At 40.9% G+C, this 16,373-nt stretch overlaps 1 protein-coding gene across 5 annotated transcripts in view; it reads left to right on the top strand.

The window, feature by feature from the left end:
* The window catches only part of EML6 (EMAP like 6), a 285,307-nt gene that overhangs the window by 242,328 nt on the left and 26,606 nt on the right, over positions 1-16,373 (top strand). The window contains exon 29 of one of the 5 annotated variants that reach the window (XM_085019294.1): positions 2,426-5,182. The exons of the other annotated variants lie outside the window; for them this stretch is intronic. Coding sequence (XP_084875420.1) covers positions 2,426-2,507 — 82 coding nt within the window. The 3' untranslated portion in view covers positions 2,508-5,182. Of the gene's footprint in view, positions 1-2,425; positions 5,183-16,373 lie in introns of those variants that run through there. 5 annotated transcript variants of the gene reach the window in all.

Below are 16,373 nucleotides of genomic sequence, written 5' to 3'. Positions count from 1 at the left end.
CTCCAGTGTATACTTGCAGATACCTGGGTGTCTATTCTAAACACCTATGCTGAGACATGTACCAGTAAGACTAATGGGAGACAAATACTCAAGGACCACAAGAGATAAGAGCTTTGGGCACCCACTTGGTGCAGGGACCCTCTCGCCTCCTACCAATGTTTGTTTCAGGCAGTTCTACTTCCAGTTTAAATCCTTTGCCACCTTAGAACCCGTGAGATGAGTGTGGCATCTGCTATACTGAGAACAATGCCTTGAAGGTGGCTGCACATTATGCATCAATCAACTCTTAAGCAACTGAATTCCCAACTCCTCCTAAAATTTAAGATAGTCATAGACTGTTTCTAATTAGACTCAGTTCTCTGGTTTTTAAGCAGCTGGGAGGCTTTGAATTGTGCTTCTTTGTACAATTTCTAACACATTATGAATTCTTATTCTTCAGAAGCCATCTGATCATCAGTTCCAATCTTTTGAGAGGCAAGAAAGCTGAAAGAAATGTTTAACTGCTCCCAAAAGAATACTGGGCTACACCTACCAACTCGTAGTCCCTTCCAGGCCTTTGTTGAGCATCCTGGCCGCCCACTTCAGCTTTGCTTTAGCGCACGCTGGACTGCCTTGCTCCTTGACCCAGCCACACATGTCCAGCCAGTCCCCAGCCTTGGGTGAACCATTGAGTCATCCTGCTGCTCAATGGCCATGTGTGGGCTGTGGCTGAGGAAAATCAGGAAGTGTTTTCCGATGTCAGGAATCCATGCTTCCAGACCTCATATAGCACACAGAGTGTGTCCCTTTGTCCCCACTGACTCCATCTAATTCTAGTCTAGAGCAGCCTTTCCAAACTTCCCCTGCCTCTCTAGCTTCCAACTGCACCCTGACACACCCTCTTGATCTCACCTTGTGACCTCATCTCTATTGTGCCATGTTTTCTCATAATGTCAGATGTTTTGTCTATCTACGAGCTTAAATTTATTATTTAATAAATATTTTAAATGTCAGGAAGTTCCTTTTGAGAAAATTAACAGGAGGAAGGAAAGCATAGTTTTTTCAGAGCAATTTAAGTTATAAAATGCTTACTGTCATCATAGCACAAGGGATGGTACCAAAATCCTGTCTTCTGACTTCAATAAAACCAGTTGTTCTCCCAAACTCTTCAGGGGACGAAATCCCTAAAATGTCCTCTGTGCCAATTACTAGAGTTGCCTGAAAATTGTGAAGTTTCTTTCCACACATTAGCAAGGTCATACTTTAATGTTTATATATTGGTTTTTGAGTAGAGGAATTTTAGGCTTGAGGAGTTCACCCAAACAGATTTAAGTTAAAGGAACCCACTGGCTTTCATACTTGAAAATCCAGGTAATAAGATGACTCTAGGTGTCACTTGATATGAGGACTCAAATCTTGCTGCTAGGACTTGACTCTGTTCTCTCTGCCTATTTCAGTTCTGCTTTCTCTGGGTTATTGCAGTTCTTCAAGTAGGAAAATGGCAGCCACACCTGGACCTTAAAGCCTCTGAGGTTGAAAACCATCAGGAAAGAACTGCTTCTGATTCACAAGTCCCCACATCTGTCTTATGATATGCTATTGGCTCTGGTGGGTCACATGACCACCCTTCTAAACCAATCACCATGACCTGGGAAATAGGAACCTTAGATGATTCATAGTAGTCACATGCCATCTGTTCACTAGCAGTGTAATGCCTCCACCAGAAGTAAAAACCCAGGGCTGTTATCAAAGTTAAAGTGATAGATTTCTAGATGGACCCGAAACAGCAAATGTCTAATACACTTCACCCTTTTCTCTTCATATATAAGATGCCCCAACTTAAACTGCATGATTGAAAACATAGTTATGCACTCCCAAGAGAGAGACATCCCAGAGTCTCAACCAGTTACTGCTTGCAACCCCACAGCCAGATTCTCGGGGAGTGAAGTCTCCTCATCCAGATCCCCATAAAGCTCCTCAGAGCTCTATGGCTAATGATAATGTCAGGCACCAAAACATGCCAAACAGACAGTGGGGAAGAGAGGACAGCATGAGGATAGTTGTTTTAAGCTACCACTTGGAAGTGGGGATAATGAGACACAATATATGGTGGTCATTAGGCCATGCCCAAATTATCCTCAGCTGGACACGACAGTCAAGGATTCCTGCTCTCACCGTGTGTGTTTTGCACAACTGGACAGTGATATAAATGTTGGAAGATGCCAACAATCAGGATGTAAAGGTTTTGTTTGTTGTTATGACATAAGATATACATGATGGAGTGAAAACATAAAGTAGGAGATAATGTAGTCTCTTGGAGGACCAGCTTCCCAAGTTTCCCAGATTCCCACTGGGATGTGAATGATGCCCCTGTGGAGTAAGGATTCTTCTGGGTATGAGAAACTTTGTCATTCTCATGGGAGAATTGATATCCTCCCGCCTCCAGAGAACTCCTGGACCCTTTAAGATGCTCTGGCTCTGTGTTTGGCCACTCCCCAGAAGACCATGACCACTGCACACAGCTCTGAAGCAGGAGGGGAAGGTCAGCTTTCAGAGACGTCTTTCAGAAGGCGCAAGTTTCAAGTTAGTCTAAATTCCATTTTTATCACTTATCCTCTGATCTGAGAGTTGGTGTTTCATAGCATCAACTTGGTAGAAAAAAATATTTTTTATATCTCAGACTGATAACTACTTGAATTCTCAAGGAAGGGAAGGTATATCATTTATAAACAGATTAGTATTTTTTAATCAAATCATCTGTCACTCTTTCTCACCTCATTTTTTATCGCCAATTGATTACTATTGGTGTATTTTTTAGAGCATAGTTTATATTATTTTTCTCTTGCAGTTATAGTATAACTTTTTTTGCATTCAACAATGAATAGCCTGCTATAGTTACCATTGCTTAATGTTTAAATTGTCACTGTTTAAGTCTTGGGCTGAGCTTTTTTGGGATTGGTATATGTGGCTTTTTACAGTACTACTGAGTACTCGTGAAATTGTCTTTGTTTTTTTTGATAAGAGGTCCCATACTGATCTCTGGTTTTCCTGTTCCAACCAGGGAATCTGATCTTTGTTGAGTGTACTACAATTTATTTTCCATTAACTACTGAAGATTGCTTAAATTAATGTAGACCTAAAGAAAAATTACTCTCTTTTTAAGGTCATCAGTTTATGTTGAGATTTTAAATGTAACTCTTTTTTTGCTTTGTTTTAATAGGAGCTTTTTTCCCCCTGTCTTTGATGTACCATGTTATATATTGCATTTCTAAAGATTATATTGGACTATCTTGTCTAAAATCTCAGGTATCTTTCTCTTTCTTTTCTGGTTTTGATTCTTGGCTCAAGCTCAACAAAGTTGGCTTCAAAAACATAAAAATATAGGACACCTAGTATCTTAGAACTTCTTAAAATTGGTAGATAGTGAAAGGAATAACCTAGGTCTTTCATGCTTGGCCTAAACTTTGTGTCTCCTGTGGCCCCAGCAAGAAAGAGATTCTGAAAAGAAAGGAATTTGGGGAGAGCTTAATGAAGGGGCTGTTAGCAAAGGTGTGGAATAAGGGAAACAACAGAGATGGAGCAATACCTTGGGAACAGTAAAGGCCCTTGGCCATTACCATCCTTGGCCCTGAAGGAGCAAGGGTAGGATGCTATAGCCTGATGTGGAGAACATAGTAGTGGGAGGAGGCTTCTTACAGGGGCTGAGACCTGATGGGTAGTAGTAACCAAGCTGAATTCCAGCAAGGAAGTATTAAAGAATAAATTCCCCAGTTGTATTCGCCTCTCATCTGCTAATCTTCTGTGGTGCTTCTCTGTATCTGAATCCAGTCAGAAGCTGAAGGGCAAGACCATTCACAGTGCAGGCCACAAAGGCCAGCCATGGAGAGCACAGAGCAGGAGAAGGGTAGAAAGGAGACATGGAAGAGCGAATGGAAAATATCCAGCTCATCCTTTATTTTTGTTTCTAATGGAAACTAGTGTTATTATCACAGGAAAGAACCTCAGGTCATTTTAATATTGAACAGTAATTGCTAGGCTTTACAAATGCCTTTGAATATATACAGGTATTTACCTAGTTTTATAACCATGCGTAAACAACCTAAGATACCAGTAAATACCAGCAAATCAACATTAAGTATCATGAGAGACATTTGAAACTTGACCTAATTGAATCAGAGCAGATTTGATCAGCTATAGTTTACACCACTGTCTGGGGATGCCACAAGAATCAACTTATAAAAGACATTAAGGTGTTCTCTGTGGTCCAAGGGAAAGGAATCCGACTAGTAACCATGAGGTTGTAGTAACCATGAGGTTGCAGGTCGATCCCTGGCCTCACTCAGTGGGTTAAAGATCCAGCGTTGCCGTGAGCTGTACTGTAGTTTGCAGATGCAACTCGGATCCTTCATTATTGAGTCTGTGGCCTAGGCCAGCAGCTGTAGCTTTGATTCAGTCCCTAGCCTGGGAACCTCCATGTGCCATGGGTAAAAAAAAAAAGACGTTAAATTACAACTTTTTAAAATCAATATTTTATAGTCATATCACATTTTTATATTCCTCTACATATTTAAAAAATAATGTTTAAACATCTTTGGCCCTTCTCCAGAGTTTTTTTATTTTCACATCAAGGCAAAAAAACAGAAATTGGAAACTTATAACTGTAGATAGTCTGGTACCATTATCCATTCTTCTTATATGGATCAAAGTATCACACAACCACAGTTTTGTATCCTGTGGGATGATGTTCAGCACAAAGGTGAATCACAAAGCCATTTTCTTTATTTCTAGATAAGTTCTAAAATATCTCCAAATGTGGAATATGGTCTTTTTATCAAAATCCACATATGCTGACCAGCTATTAGTCTTCCTAGTCACACCTGGTGGGGCTGTGTCCCCACCTCCTCCTCACCTGACTGCTTAGATTAACCATCTGCACGGGGAACAGTAATACTGGAGCTTTGGTTTAAAACATTCAGTATTAAATTCTGAATTCAGGCAGAAACCCAAATTGATGATGAAGGATACAAAGTAAATACAAATGAACTAAACTTATGGAAATTGGCATAGAAAGTATTCACTCACTTTTTCCCGGTGGCTGTAGTCGTTAGCTTGGGGATTGTTTTCTCAGTGCACCTGAGTCCGCAGTCTGTATTTTTTTTAAGGTCCTTTTTTAACAGTGCTGAGGCTTGCAGCTTCTGGTTATCTGTCCAGAGATGAATAAAAGTATGTGGGACCTAACCCTTTCCATTTCTACACCATCTATGACATCATTTTGTTTATTACAGCATTTTCCACATTTACTAAAAGAAAGAGAGGTTCCCCCCACCCAACTCTGTTTTCTCACCTCAGAAGCTGAATAACTTAAGTCACAAATCAAAATCTCAAAACTGATCTAAAGTGTATTTTTTTTCTTTCCTCAGAAACATCTTGGGCTTGCTGCTAAACTCTCCTGTTTATCTCAGACTGGAAAGGTCTTCTCTCCCTTTAAAAAAGTCTAACATAGAAAAGTTAGCTTTTAACACTTAAATCATAATGTATTAGCACCAGTTTAATGTAGTTTACTTAGAAATTATAGGTAACTGTAGATATGATGGTATTTACGGTTTTAGTCATCACTCTATCAGGTGTATTTCATCTAGATACTCAGCTCATTTACTTGGCTATGTAACATGTCCACAACCATCTTATCTTTTAAAAGGAAGTTTTAAGAAACAAAGTCTTTTATACATGTTTATCAATCAAGCTTGATGTCTTAATTAAATACCATTTATTTTTAATAACAGAGGGGGGGTCCCTAATACAGTTATAAAATCTTTTAAAAATTTTCTGTCCTCTTAATATTGTTTAATTTTTTTTTCTAAGTGACATTTATAAAATCCTATAAGGGAATCATTTTGTACACTTTTTTTATTCCTCTCTCACCCAATATATTAAGTAGCTATTGGGTTTTTTCCTGTTTGTTTTTTTCTCCCAGTTTTATTAAGAAGTAATTAACATACATCACTGTAATAAGTTTAAGGCAAACAGCATGATGATTTGATTTATATACATTGTGAAATGATTACCACACTAGGTTCAGCTAACATCCATATTCTCACATAGATACAATATTTATTTATTTATTGACTGCCCCACGGCATATGGAGTTCCCTCTTAACCCACTGTGCCAGGCCGGGAATTGAACCTGCAATCCCAGAACTTCTAAGACACCACCAATCCTGCTGTGCCACATCAGAACTCCTAGATACAATTTTTTAAAAGAAAGAAAAAAGAAAAAAAATTTTCCTTGGGATGATAACTCCTACAATTTACTCTCTTAAAAACTTTTCTATATGTCACCCAGCAGTACTAGCTATAGTCACCATGTTGTACATTATATCCCTAGAACTTATTTATCTTGTAACAGGAAGTTTGTGCCTTTTGACCACCTTCCTCCAATTCTCCCTCCTCCTACCCTCTGCCTCTGGTAACCACAAGTCTAATGTCTTTTTCTATAAGTTTAGTTTGTTTTAAGATTTCACATATAGGGAGTTCCTGTTGTGGCACAGCAGAAACAACTCCGACTAGTATCCATGAGGATGCAGGTTTGATCCCTGGCCTCATTCAGTGGGTTAAGGATCCAGCATTGTCATGAGCTGTGGTGTAGGTTGCAGTCACAGCTCAGATCTTGCATTGTTGTGGCTGTGGCATGGGCCAGCATTCGTAGCTCCAATTCGACCCCTAGCCTGGGAACTTCCATATGCTATGGGTGCACCCTAAAAAAAAGCAAATATATATATATATATTCCACATATAAGTGAGATTATACAGTATATGTCCTTCTCTCTCTGACTCCTCTCACTTAGCATAATGACTTCAAGGTCTATCCATGTTCTTGCAAATGGTAGAATTTCCTCATTTTTATGACTGAAAAATACTCCATTGTGTGTGTACATATACATTTATACCTATATACACACAGATGCTTCAACTTCTTTGTCCATTCATTGATTGATGGACACTAAGGTTGTTTTCATGTTTTGGCTATTATAAATAATGCTCCAAGTAAAGGTACAGATATCTTTTTGAGTTAGTGTTTTTCATTTCCTTTAGAAATATTCCAGAAGTGTAACTGCTGGATCATATTACAGTTTTAACTTTTTTGAGGCTTGTCCATACTCTTTTCCATAGTAGCTGCATTAATTTACAATCCCACTATTACCACACAGAGTTTCCTTTTTCTTCACATCTATACCAGCTGTTGTATGAGTTTTTTTAAAAATATATATATATTTTGGATATTAACCTCTTATAAGATACATGGTTTGAAAATATTTTCCCATTCCATAGGTTCTCTTACTTTGTTGATGTTTTTTTCTGCTGTGTAGAAGCTTTTTTAGTTTGACATGGTCTCACTTGTTTATTTTTTATTTTGTTGCTTGTACTTTAGGTGTTATATCCAAAAAGTCATTACCAAGACTCATATCAGAGAGCTTTTTACTGTTTTCTTTTAGGAGTTTCATGGTTTCAGGTCATACATTTAAATGTCATTAATTTATTTTAGTTAATTTTTGTGAGTGGTGTAAGACAGGAGTCAGGTATAAGATAGGAGCCATTCTTTTACACATGACTATCCAATTATGTCAGCACCATTTATTGAAAAGACTGTCCTTTTTCCATTGAATATTGTTTCCTTTGTCAAATATTAGTTTACTCTTTATACTTGGATTTATATTTGAGCTCTTGATTTTATTCCATTGGTCTATTTTTTATGCTGGTACCATACTGTTTTGATGACTATAGCTTTATAGTATAGCTTGAAATCAGGAAGTGTGATGCCTCCTGCTTTGTTTTTCTTTCTCAGGATTTCTTTGACTATTTAGGGTCTTGTGTGGTTCTATATAAATTTTATGAGGTGTTTTTGTTTTCTTATTTTAAAAAAATGCCATTGAAATCTTGGTAGGAATGGCATCATGACTATAGATGGCTTTCACATTATTGACAGTCTAACAATGTTCTTCTAATGCATGCACATGGGATGCCTTTCCATTTATTTGCCTCTTCTTCAATTTCTTTTATCAGTGTTTTGCGTTTTTAGAGATCTTTCACCTCCATAGTTAAATTTATTCCCAAGTATTTTGTCTTTGATGCTGTTGTAAATGTGATTGATTTCTTTATTTCTTTTTCTGAAAATTTATTATTTGTGTTAGAAACACTAACGATTTTTCTGTTAATTTGTATTATGCAACTTTACTGAAATCACTGATTAGATTGAACAAATTTTTTATCATCTTTAGGATTTTCTATATACAAAATCATGTCATCTGAAAGCAGAGACAATTTTACTTCTTTTCTAATTCTGATACTTTCCTTTCTTTGTCTTACCTGAAACTAGGCCTTTTAGTACTATACTGAATAGGAGCAGTAAGAATGGCACCCTTGTCTTGCTCCTGATCTTAAAGGACAAGCTTTTAATCTTTTACCATTAAATATGGGATTGCCTTATATGGTCTTTATTTTGTTGAGATATGTTCCTTCTATTCCTAATTTGTCAAGAGTTTTTATCATGAGTGGATGTTCAGTTTTGTCAAATGCTTTTCCATATCTATTGAGTTTATTCTTTTCTTTCATTCTAGTAATGCGATATATCACATTGATTGATTTGCATGTGTTGAACCATCCTTGCATCCCCAAGATAAATCCCACTTGATCATGGTAAATGATTCTTTTATATGCTGCTGAATTTGGTTTGCTAGTATTCTGTTGAGCATTTTCTACATCTGTATTTATCAGAGATCCTGACCTATAGCTTTCTTTTCTAATAGCGTCCTTTTCTCTTTTTGATATCAGAATAATGTTGGTCTCATAAGATGAATTTGGGTGTGTTCCCTCCTCTTTAGTTTTTTGGAAGAGTTTGAGATGAATTGGTGTTAATTCTTTAAGTGTTTGGTAGAATTTACTAGGGAAGCCATCTAATCCTGAGCTTTTCTCCAGTGAGATAGTGCACATATTTTAAAGTAGAAATCCTCACAGTTAAATTTTTTAATTTGAAAACAGTCTCCATCTTGGCCGTTTTTTTTTACAGCAAAGATTAGTTAATGACAGAGTTTTTTATATCAGCTTCATTATTTCTACCATTACCTCTACAACATTTGAAACCTTTCTCACCTTTCAGTCTCCCTTGTTTTTTGGTCTGAACTCTCTGACTTTTATAGAAAGAGCTGGCTTTGTGAGAGTCAAAGCAAAACTCAGCTCCCCCTGCATTTCCTATTACATCTAAAATCTCAGTAGATATCTAGTGTTTACCTGGAAAGTGATTGACTCTATTCTGACAAGAGCTTGAGAGGGTCAAAAGTGAGATTGGTATCAGAACTGGAATTAATGTACTTCTTTATTATCCTACTCCTGTTGGTGGGAGGTCTGGGGAATGCCTTAAGACCTGAACAGTCACAGGCCTTTGTTGTTTGCCAGACTAGGGGATTCTCATAAAGCCCCTCCCCCCAAATATGATGTCAATTTTGTGAAAGCAAAATTTCTCATATACTGCCTTATTTCCAAATTAGATAACAGTGCTGGCACTCAGTAAATATTTTGTTGAATGAATGAATAAACTCCTTAACAATTTAACAGGATTTGGGTTCATTTCCAGTCATTGACATCCATGGATTAGATCTCAAAATCTGAGATCTTGCTGGCATTTCTTCCGTAATCCAGTTTGGAAATTTCTGTCTCTAAGCAGTTGGCAGCCCTGGCTGTCCCTCCAGCTCTCAGGTTAAAGGCTTCTGCCATTAGGCAATTGCATACAACAGCCTTAGCTGGAGGGGCCCTTACTCCTAAGCCATATCTCTGTGCATTGGAAGTCATTGTCCCCTTTGGCAGGGAGAGTGTGACAGTGAGTGTTTAGGAAGGACCTAGGGGGTCAGGCAACTCCCCTACTCAGTCTTATATGCCTCAAGCTTCCTTTAATGTGGTTGAAGGAGGAGTGCTTCCAACAGTCTTGAACAGGGACTCCCCCATCCAGGTACCAGTGGCCTCTTGCAAGATTCACCTGCATTTGGCTATTTGGCTGACAGCATCTCATTATCTTTCCATAACCCCCACTTGTGGATCTGTAGGCCAATTAGGATCTTACAGGGTGATCTTTGCCTTCCCCTCTGTAGGGTCTTACTCTGGAGAGGATGGTTGTGGCACCCTCAGACATATATGGAGGGGGTTGTCCTGAGTGGAATCCTTCTCCAGTTCCTCTGTGGTGAGAGGAGGGGAAAACGATATTTTCCCTTCCTTCCTCCACAAGGCAACCTCACCCTCTATCCATCTCAGCTACTCAGTGTAAGGAAACACTGAGGTGGCAGTGCCAGAATTATTCCTAGCAGGGAATTATAAAGAAGGACTCTGTGAATACTCTTAAATTAATCTCCTAGTCCCTCTGGTACATATTTACTCTCAATCTAGGCCATATGTTCCTTAGAAAACCAGGATGCTTTTACAAACCAGATTTTGAGGCTTCTATAAATGGTGATCCCTCCTCACTGAACTGACTGATCCTAGCACCAGCTTACCTCACAATTCCACGCTAGCACTAGGATTTTCCAAACTTTCTTACACTGCCGTACAGCCAAAAAGGAGGCCCTAAAGCTTATCTATGTTTACTATCTCATATCTTTCTGAATCAGTTTGTACAGATTTTTAAACTTAAACAAAAAGAAAATCCTACCAAGAAAACTATACACCATGGGTATGTAAAAAAAATATTAAGAGGGGTTGGGTTTTTTTTTTTTTTTTTTGGTTTTGTGTTTTTTGTTTCAGCCTCAAATTCCTAGTTGCACTTGATCCTTAGTTCCTTAATATATGGGTCCCTGGTATCAAGATAGTTAAAGTTCCACAGAGTTATAAGCCTTGTCTATGAGATTCTCAGTTTCTCATGGGTCAGCCCCATGACTCTCCAGCATGTGCCACCATGTACGTCACACAGCACCTTGCACATAGTACATAGTGAATAGATGTTTTTCAAATGGGTAGATGAATGGATGCATTTACTTAGCCTGTTTCTCTGCATATTTAAGAAAATTAATGTGTCCTCAAAATGGGCTACAAATCGGTTCTGTCAGCAAACCACTTTTACCTTCATTTTGTTCACACCAATGAGTGGTCTTACTTTTGTAGGAAATGGTGTGACCCATATAGAATCAAATGATGTCCCCGCTGGCCATGAAACTCTTCTTGGTTAAATGAGTTTTGTTCTCCCTACCATCCATCCATTAGGAATTAAACGTTCATCTGGCTTAAATCTATTTAAATAACTTTCAGTAAAAAGAACTGAAAAGTCTATTATTGTAGCCATCACACCTACTTTACAGACAGAGCTTCTTAGTTAGCAGATTTACAGTGAAATGAAGATTGTGTTCACAATTGGCAACATGTAAAAATATGGGAAAGGTTTAGATGGGTTTGCTGAGTTGAAACAAACCACTCTCTGCAGGTAATCCTGGTTTTCCTCCTTACCTTTTGCGCTATGTTTGGGGACCAAAGTCTGCTGGGAAAACCTGCCCCCAATTTTTGAAAAATGCTTTATTTAATCAGTAAATCCACATTTCAAGTTTGCCTGAGGCTTGCTGAGCATGATGAAGTGAGATGATGCTCCCCTCCATGGGGACATCAACACATGAACAGCCCAGCTTTCCTGCCACTTTTCTCATCTCCACTGGCCTGACAGAAATCCTTTGTCATCAGTGATCAATAGCTGCTTTGTGAGCTTGCTTGTATTGTAAGAGTTGCTAAGAACTGACAGTCTTGCTCCTTGCAGGTGCTGAATTTATCGTACCGAGATCTGTCAAAACCACTCCATCCCGGGGTGTGGGGACTGCAAAGGACTTAGGATTTAGTGCAGGGCCCTGCTGTGGCATACAGGTCACCTGTAAGCTAAGCTTACACCTCACTCTGGGAGCATGACTGCACTTGTGTAGGGCAAACAGCGCAAGGAGTGTCCCTGCTCCTCCAACTAAATTCTTCTTCTTCACTACACCCCTTAATTCTCAGAGTTCTTCACTCATAGCTGCTCTGAGCAGGCAGAAGGTAGCAGGTTTCCCGTTCTTGAACAAGGTGGAAGGAACTAAAGTTACAATGTCTATTAAACCCCAACATGCTGAAATCAGTCATTTCAAAGGCCTGTTTTGTTTTGCCATGTAATTCTTCCAAAAGCTGAATGGTAGCTGATTTTTTTTTTAAGAGAATGTAATGTACCCTTATAAATGCTTTTCTCTTTTCAAATCCCTTGGCTTTCTGTGTTGGTTGAAGCAAAGTAATGATTGCTGTGTGACTGATAATTTTAGGAATTTAGCCTGCCATTCATTAGAAAATAGTTGGCTCACTTTTTATCACAAAGAATGTGCCAGGATACAAAATGCAGAGGTAAAATGCCATCAAATGAGTTTTTAAAAGATTCGTACACCTAGGATATCATACTCCTCCAGTGGAATCAATTGACTCAAACCCTCCCACACATGGAGCTAAAGAATGCATCACAAATGGGGTAAGCGCTTTTCCACCCTGAGGGGGCCTCTCTCATGAGACAGTGGCAGAGTTGTGTCCTAATATTTTAGTCAAATCTCTGAACTCCTCTCACATCTCCATTTGGAGGGAGTAGGAGCTACTAGAGTTGTCGGCCCTCCTGCTTTTTACTGTTGTTTGGTCCTGGTGTGATAGCTAAGATGATATTTGCAGAAACAGGTGTTAGGTGCATGATGTGCGCCCCTGGAAATGATGTCAGTGGGTGTAAGGTGTGGAGGACGGGTGTTTTGTGGGTGTGTGTTCTCTAACCAGCATGTTCTCTAACCAGCCCCACCCACTCCTTTGAAGTTCAAGTTGTGCTGTGCTGTCTTCTCCCCCTCCCAGTTCCTGTCATTTATCAACTTCCCATCTCTGTCCAGATAATGGTTAACTGGCCCATCCCAGCACCTGCCAGGCTGTGGGTTATGTCATCACCCAGCTCCTCTCTCGATGATTTAACCTTCTTTCCTCTGATTTCTCGTTGCTAGAGCACCAGACCTTCATCATCATCAAGACTCCAGCGCCCAGTCGCTTGCATTTTTTTCATCAGCTCCTTCCTGGCCCCACTATTTGCCTCCTTAACAGCCATTCTTCCAGGCCTCGTGGCTCTTTGTCCCTGTATTTGTCCTACAACCCACCCCTTCACTCTTATGACTAGAAAATCATAATGGCACTGATTGCTCTCACTGCAGCCGTGTTGCCAGCTGCACTTCCGCCCTCGTCACTGCTCCCTCATTTTCATTCTTGCCTTTGATTGGCTCCCTCTGCCACCTTCTCCGCAATCAGACAAATTTTTGCCCCCTCTTCAATCTTCCCCCCAAACGCTACCCCCTCTACTCTTGGCAGATGGCTTTTCTACCTAGGAGGGTAGAAAACACAAGTCCTTGGGTTTGAACTCCATCTTGGCACCTTTCTCTCTCTCCTCAGTCCTGCTTCCCATTCCCCACCCTACAAAACCCATTTGCCACTGTCCATCTCTTCTTGAAGGAGTGAGTCCCTCCTCCTATTCAGACTGGTGCTTGGCCTCGGCCTCCCATCCATCCGAGCTCCCTCATCATCTCTCCTCTTTCCTATGTCTCCTGTGCCACTTGCCCAAACCTTAATCCAAGTCCTCAGCCATGAAATACATTCCGTTCTTTCCCATCCACCCAGCCCTCTTCAGGAAGAAAAAAAAAAAAAAAACACCTTTGGCTTAGCTTATGCCCTTATCACACATTTCCACTCTCACTTTCCCTCCCTTTCCCCTTCTCATCCAGGCTTCCCCAGGTCTCTCCATCACTTGCTAGCCATTCCATCTATTGTCTGTCCCTGCCATTCCGCTGACTTGGTGACTCTAATTCCCTAATCCAGTCCACTCTCCTTTTTGTCTTGTTTCAAGGACAAACATGGTTCTTCTAGAGTAGCATTATTCAGGAGAAATATGATGCAAGCCACATACTTGATTTTTTTAGTAACCACTTTACAAAGCTTAAAAGAGAGGGTGAAATTAATTTTAATAATGTATTTTATTTAACCCAGTATATAAAAATATATCATCTCAACATGTAATTAGTATAAAAATAATTTGTTACTTTATATTCTTTTTTAAAAATTATTTTCACTGGGTCTTTAAAACCTGGTGTGTATTTTGTAGTTATAACACATCTTAATGTGGACAAGCTACAATTCATCTGCTCAGTAGCCACATGTGGCCAGTGGCTATGGTATTATTGTGGTTTTAGATATTCTTCTATCACTTCTACCTTTTGGAAGCAATCTCTTCAGGCCCTCCTCCTACCTCTCCCACCTTCCTTCTTGGCGCCCCACCTCTGCTTCCTCTTCCTACAGCTCACTTGCTATTGGTCCTGAGGATTTCACCCATGGCCATTCTCTTTTCCACCTTATACCCTCCACCTGATTCATTCATTCCACCTATTGGCTGATGATCCCTGAAGTCATATGTCTGAGTCCCACCTCTCAGTTGAACTTCCAACTAGTGTAGCCAACCCACAGATGTCCAAAGTTTGAGATGCACAACTGACCTCATCACCTTCCCTCGCCCATCTCCCTGTCTCAGTCACTGGTGCCACCATCCACCCACCAAAATAGAAAACTGGTGTTCCACTTAAAATGCTCTCCCTCCTTCATCCCCAAAACTAATCAGTTACAAAGTCCACGAAGTCTACTTCACCAGTACTTCTTTAAATATTCTCTTGTTTCCTTCTCCACAACCACTGCTTTGGTCCAGACCTCCATCATCCCCCCCTTGGACTATTGCATTGGCCTCTTCAATAGTCTGTTCACCCTTTCTTGTACTTCTCTCTGTCTCATCCTTTATGCCCTCAATTTTTCCCCATAGTTAGGTACTCACATAAAATGGCCAAGTCTGGGACTGTACCCACATTAAAAAAAAAAAAAAGTCTGTGTTACAGGCTTCAATCAAGAGCATTTCCAAGGTGGAAGGCATCTCTCAGGGTAGCCCATAGTTCTCCTGCCTGAAGCCCTTCTTTCAACTCCACCTCTTCACTGAGTAGCTCTACGGATGGTTCTGGAAGACATAGGAATACATTTAACAGAATCCATTCCTTTTATTTTGATAACAGAGATGCCCCTGTGGTTTTGGAGCCTTATTCCTGAGCTGGACTTGCCCTAGAGCAGTGGTGCTTAATCGGTCAATCTCTCTCTCAGTCACCCTCTCCCACTCACCATCTCTCTCTTTCTCTCTCTCACACGCTACACACATCTTTGATAATATGGTTAAAGCATGCCTTTCCCCCCAGAAAAATGTACATGATCGAACAAAATTTGGCATGAATGTCCAGCATTTTGCTGAGTCCCTGCAGCCCATCCGCAGGGGGGGCAGAACAAGTCTGAATCGGAGCTCACATCATCCACGGGTTCCCACCTGAAATCAGCATCAAGGGTAGCTGGGTTTCCCAAGACATTTTGAAAACTCTTAATCTGAAGAAAGCTGTTTCCTTCAAGGGCACTTTAACAACACTGAAAACAATTCCAAACTTACATTCCTTGGCTACCCGGTTTCTCCACACCCACACCTCTCCTTATAGAAGCTGCTTGCAGCGACAATGTTGTCTCTCACAGGCTCCCTGAGCCCTCCTCCCTGGTCGGGTTGTGACTGACTTTCAAAACCTCCTCAGTCATTTCACAAGCTGCCCTAAGAGCCTTGGCAGTGAGCCCTCCCCGGTGCGTCTCAGGTCCTGGCATGCTCTGCTCCAGCCCCTCGCTCTGCCAGCCCAGCACCCCCAGGGAGGGGCTCCGGGTGGGGACGTGAACACCTGGGCGCTGGCCGCCCTTGGGGCCCACAGTGAGAGCTATGTCAGTAACGCTCCCCACATCGTCTAGTGAGTCTAAGCTTTAACTTTAGCAGCCCAGCTGCTGGGCAGTGGGATTCTAGCAGGGTCTGACCTGCTGTGGTCCTCGGTGCCCACAAAAACATGGGGTCAGGTGGCTGCACCCCCAGCACTCGGCACCCAGCCTCAGGCTTGGGCACACAGGCCTCTCCTGAGCTGCCTGCCCCCACCCTCTCCCCAGGCACAGCTTCTCTCCGAGCCTAAGCTGTGCATCGCCCTGTCTCCTTATGATCCAGTTTGCTTGCTCTCGTGCCTTATTTCTTTCCCAATGCAAACTCTCTTTCTCCTTTGTTTTGTTTCTTTGAGTTTCCTCAAAGCCCACTTGCCCTCATGAGACCTGTTTGTGTTTCTCCTCTTCCCACCTCTGACCTCACCCCTCACCTTCCCAGCCGTAAGCCCTCTGTGCCTCCTATTCACCCCCTACCCTTACTGCCTCCCTCGCCCTTTGCCCGCCGCCCCACCCTCCAGCCTGTGTGCCAGCTGGGAGCAGCCAGCTGGGACGAGTTTATTGCGCTGAAA

This window comes from Sus scrofa, chromosome 3, assembly GCF_054392235.1.
Source record: "Sus scrofa isolate SSC_HxYL_T2T_F1_AM1 chromosome 3, Sscrofa_HxYL_maternal_Yorkshire_Landrace_v2.0, whole genome shotgun sequence".
In the NCBI taxonomy this organism is placed as follows: domain Eukaryota; kingdom Metazoa; phylum Chordata; class Mammalia; order Artiodactyla; family Suidae; genus Sus; species Sus scrofa.
The sequence above is the reverse complement of the archived record's forward strand: the minus strand, read 5'-3'. Positions and strand labels throughout refer to the sequence as shown.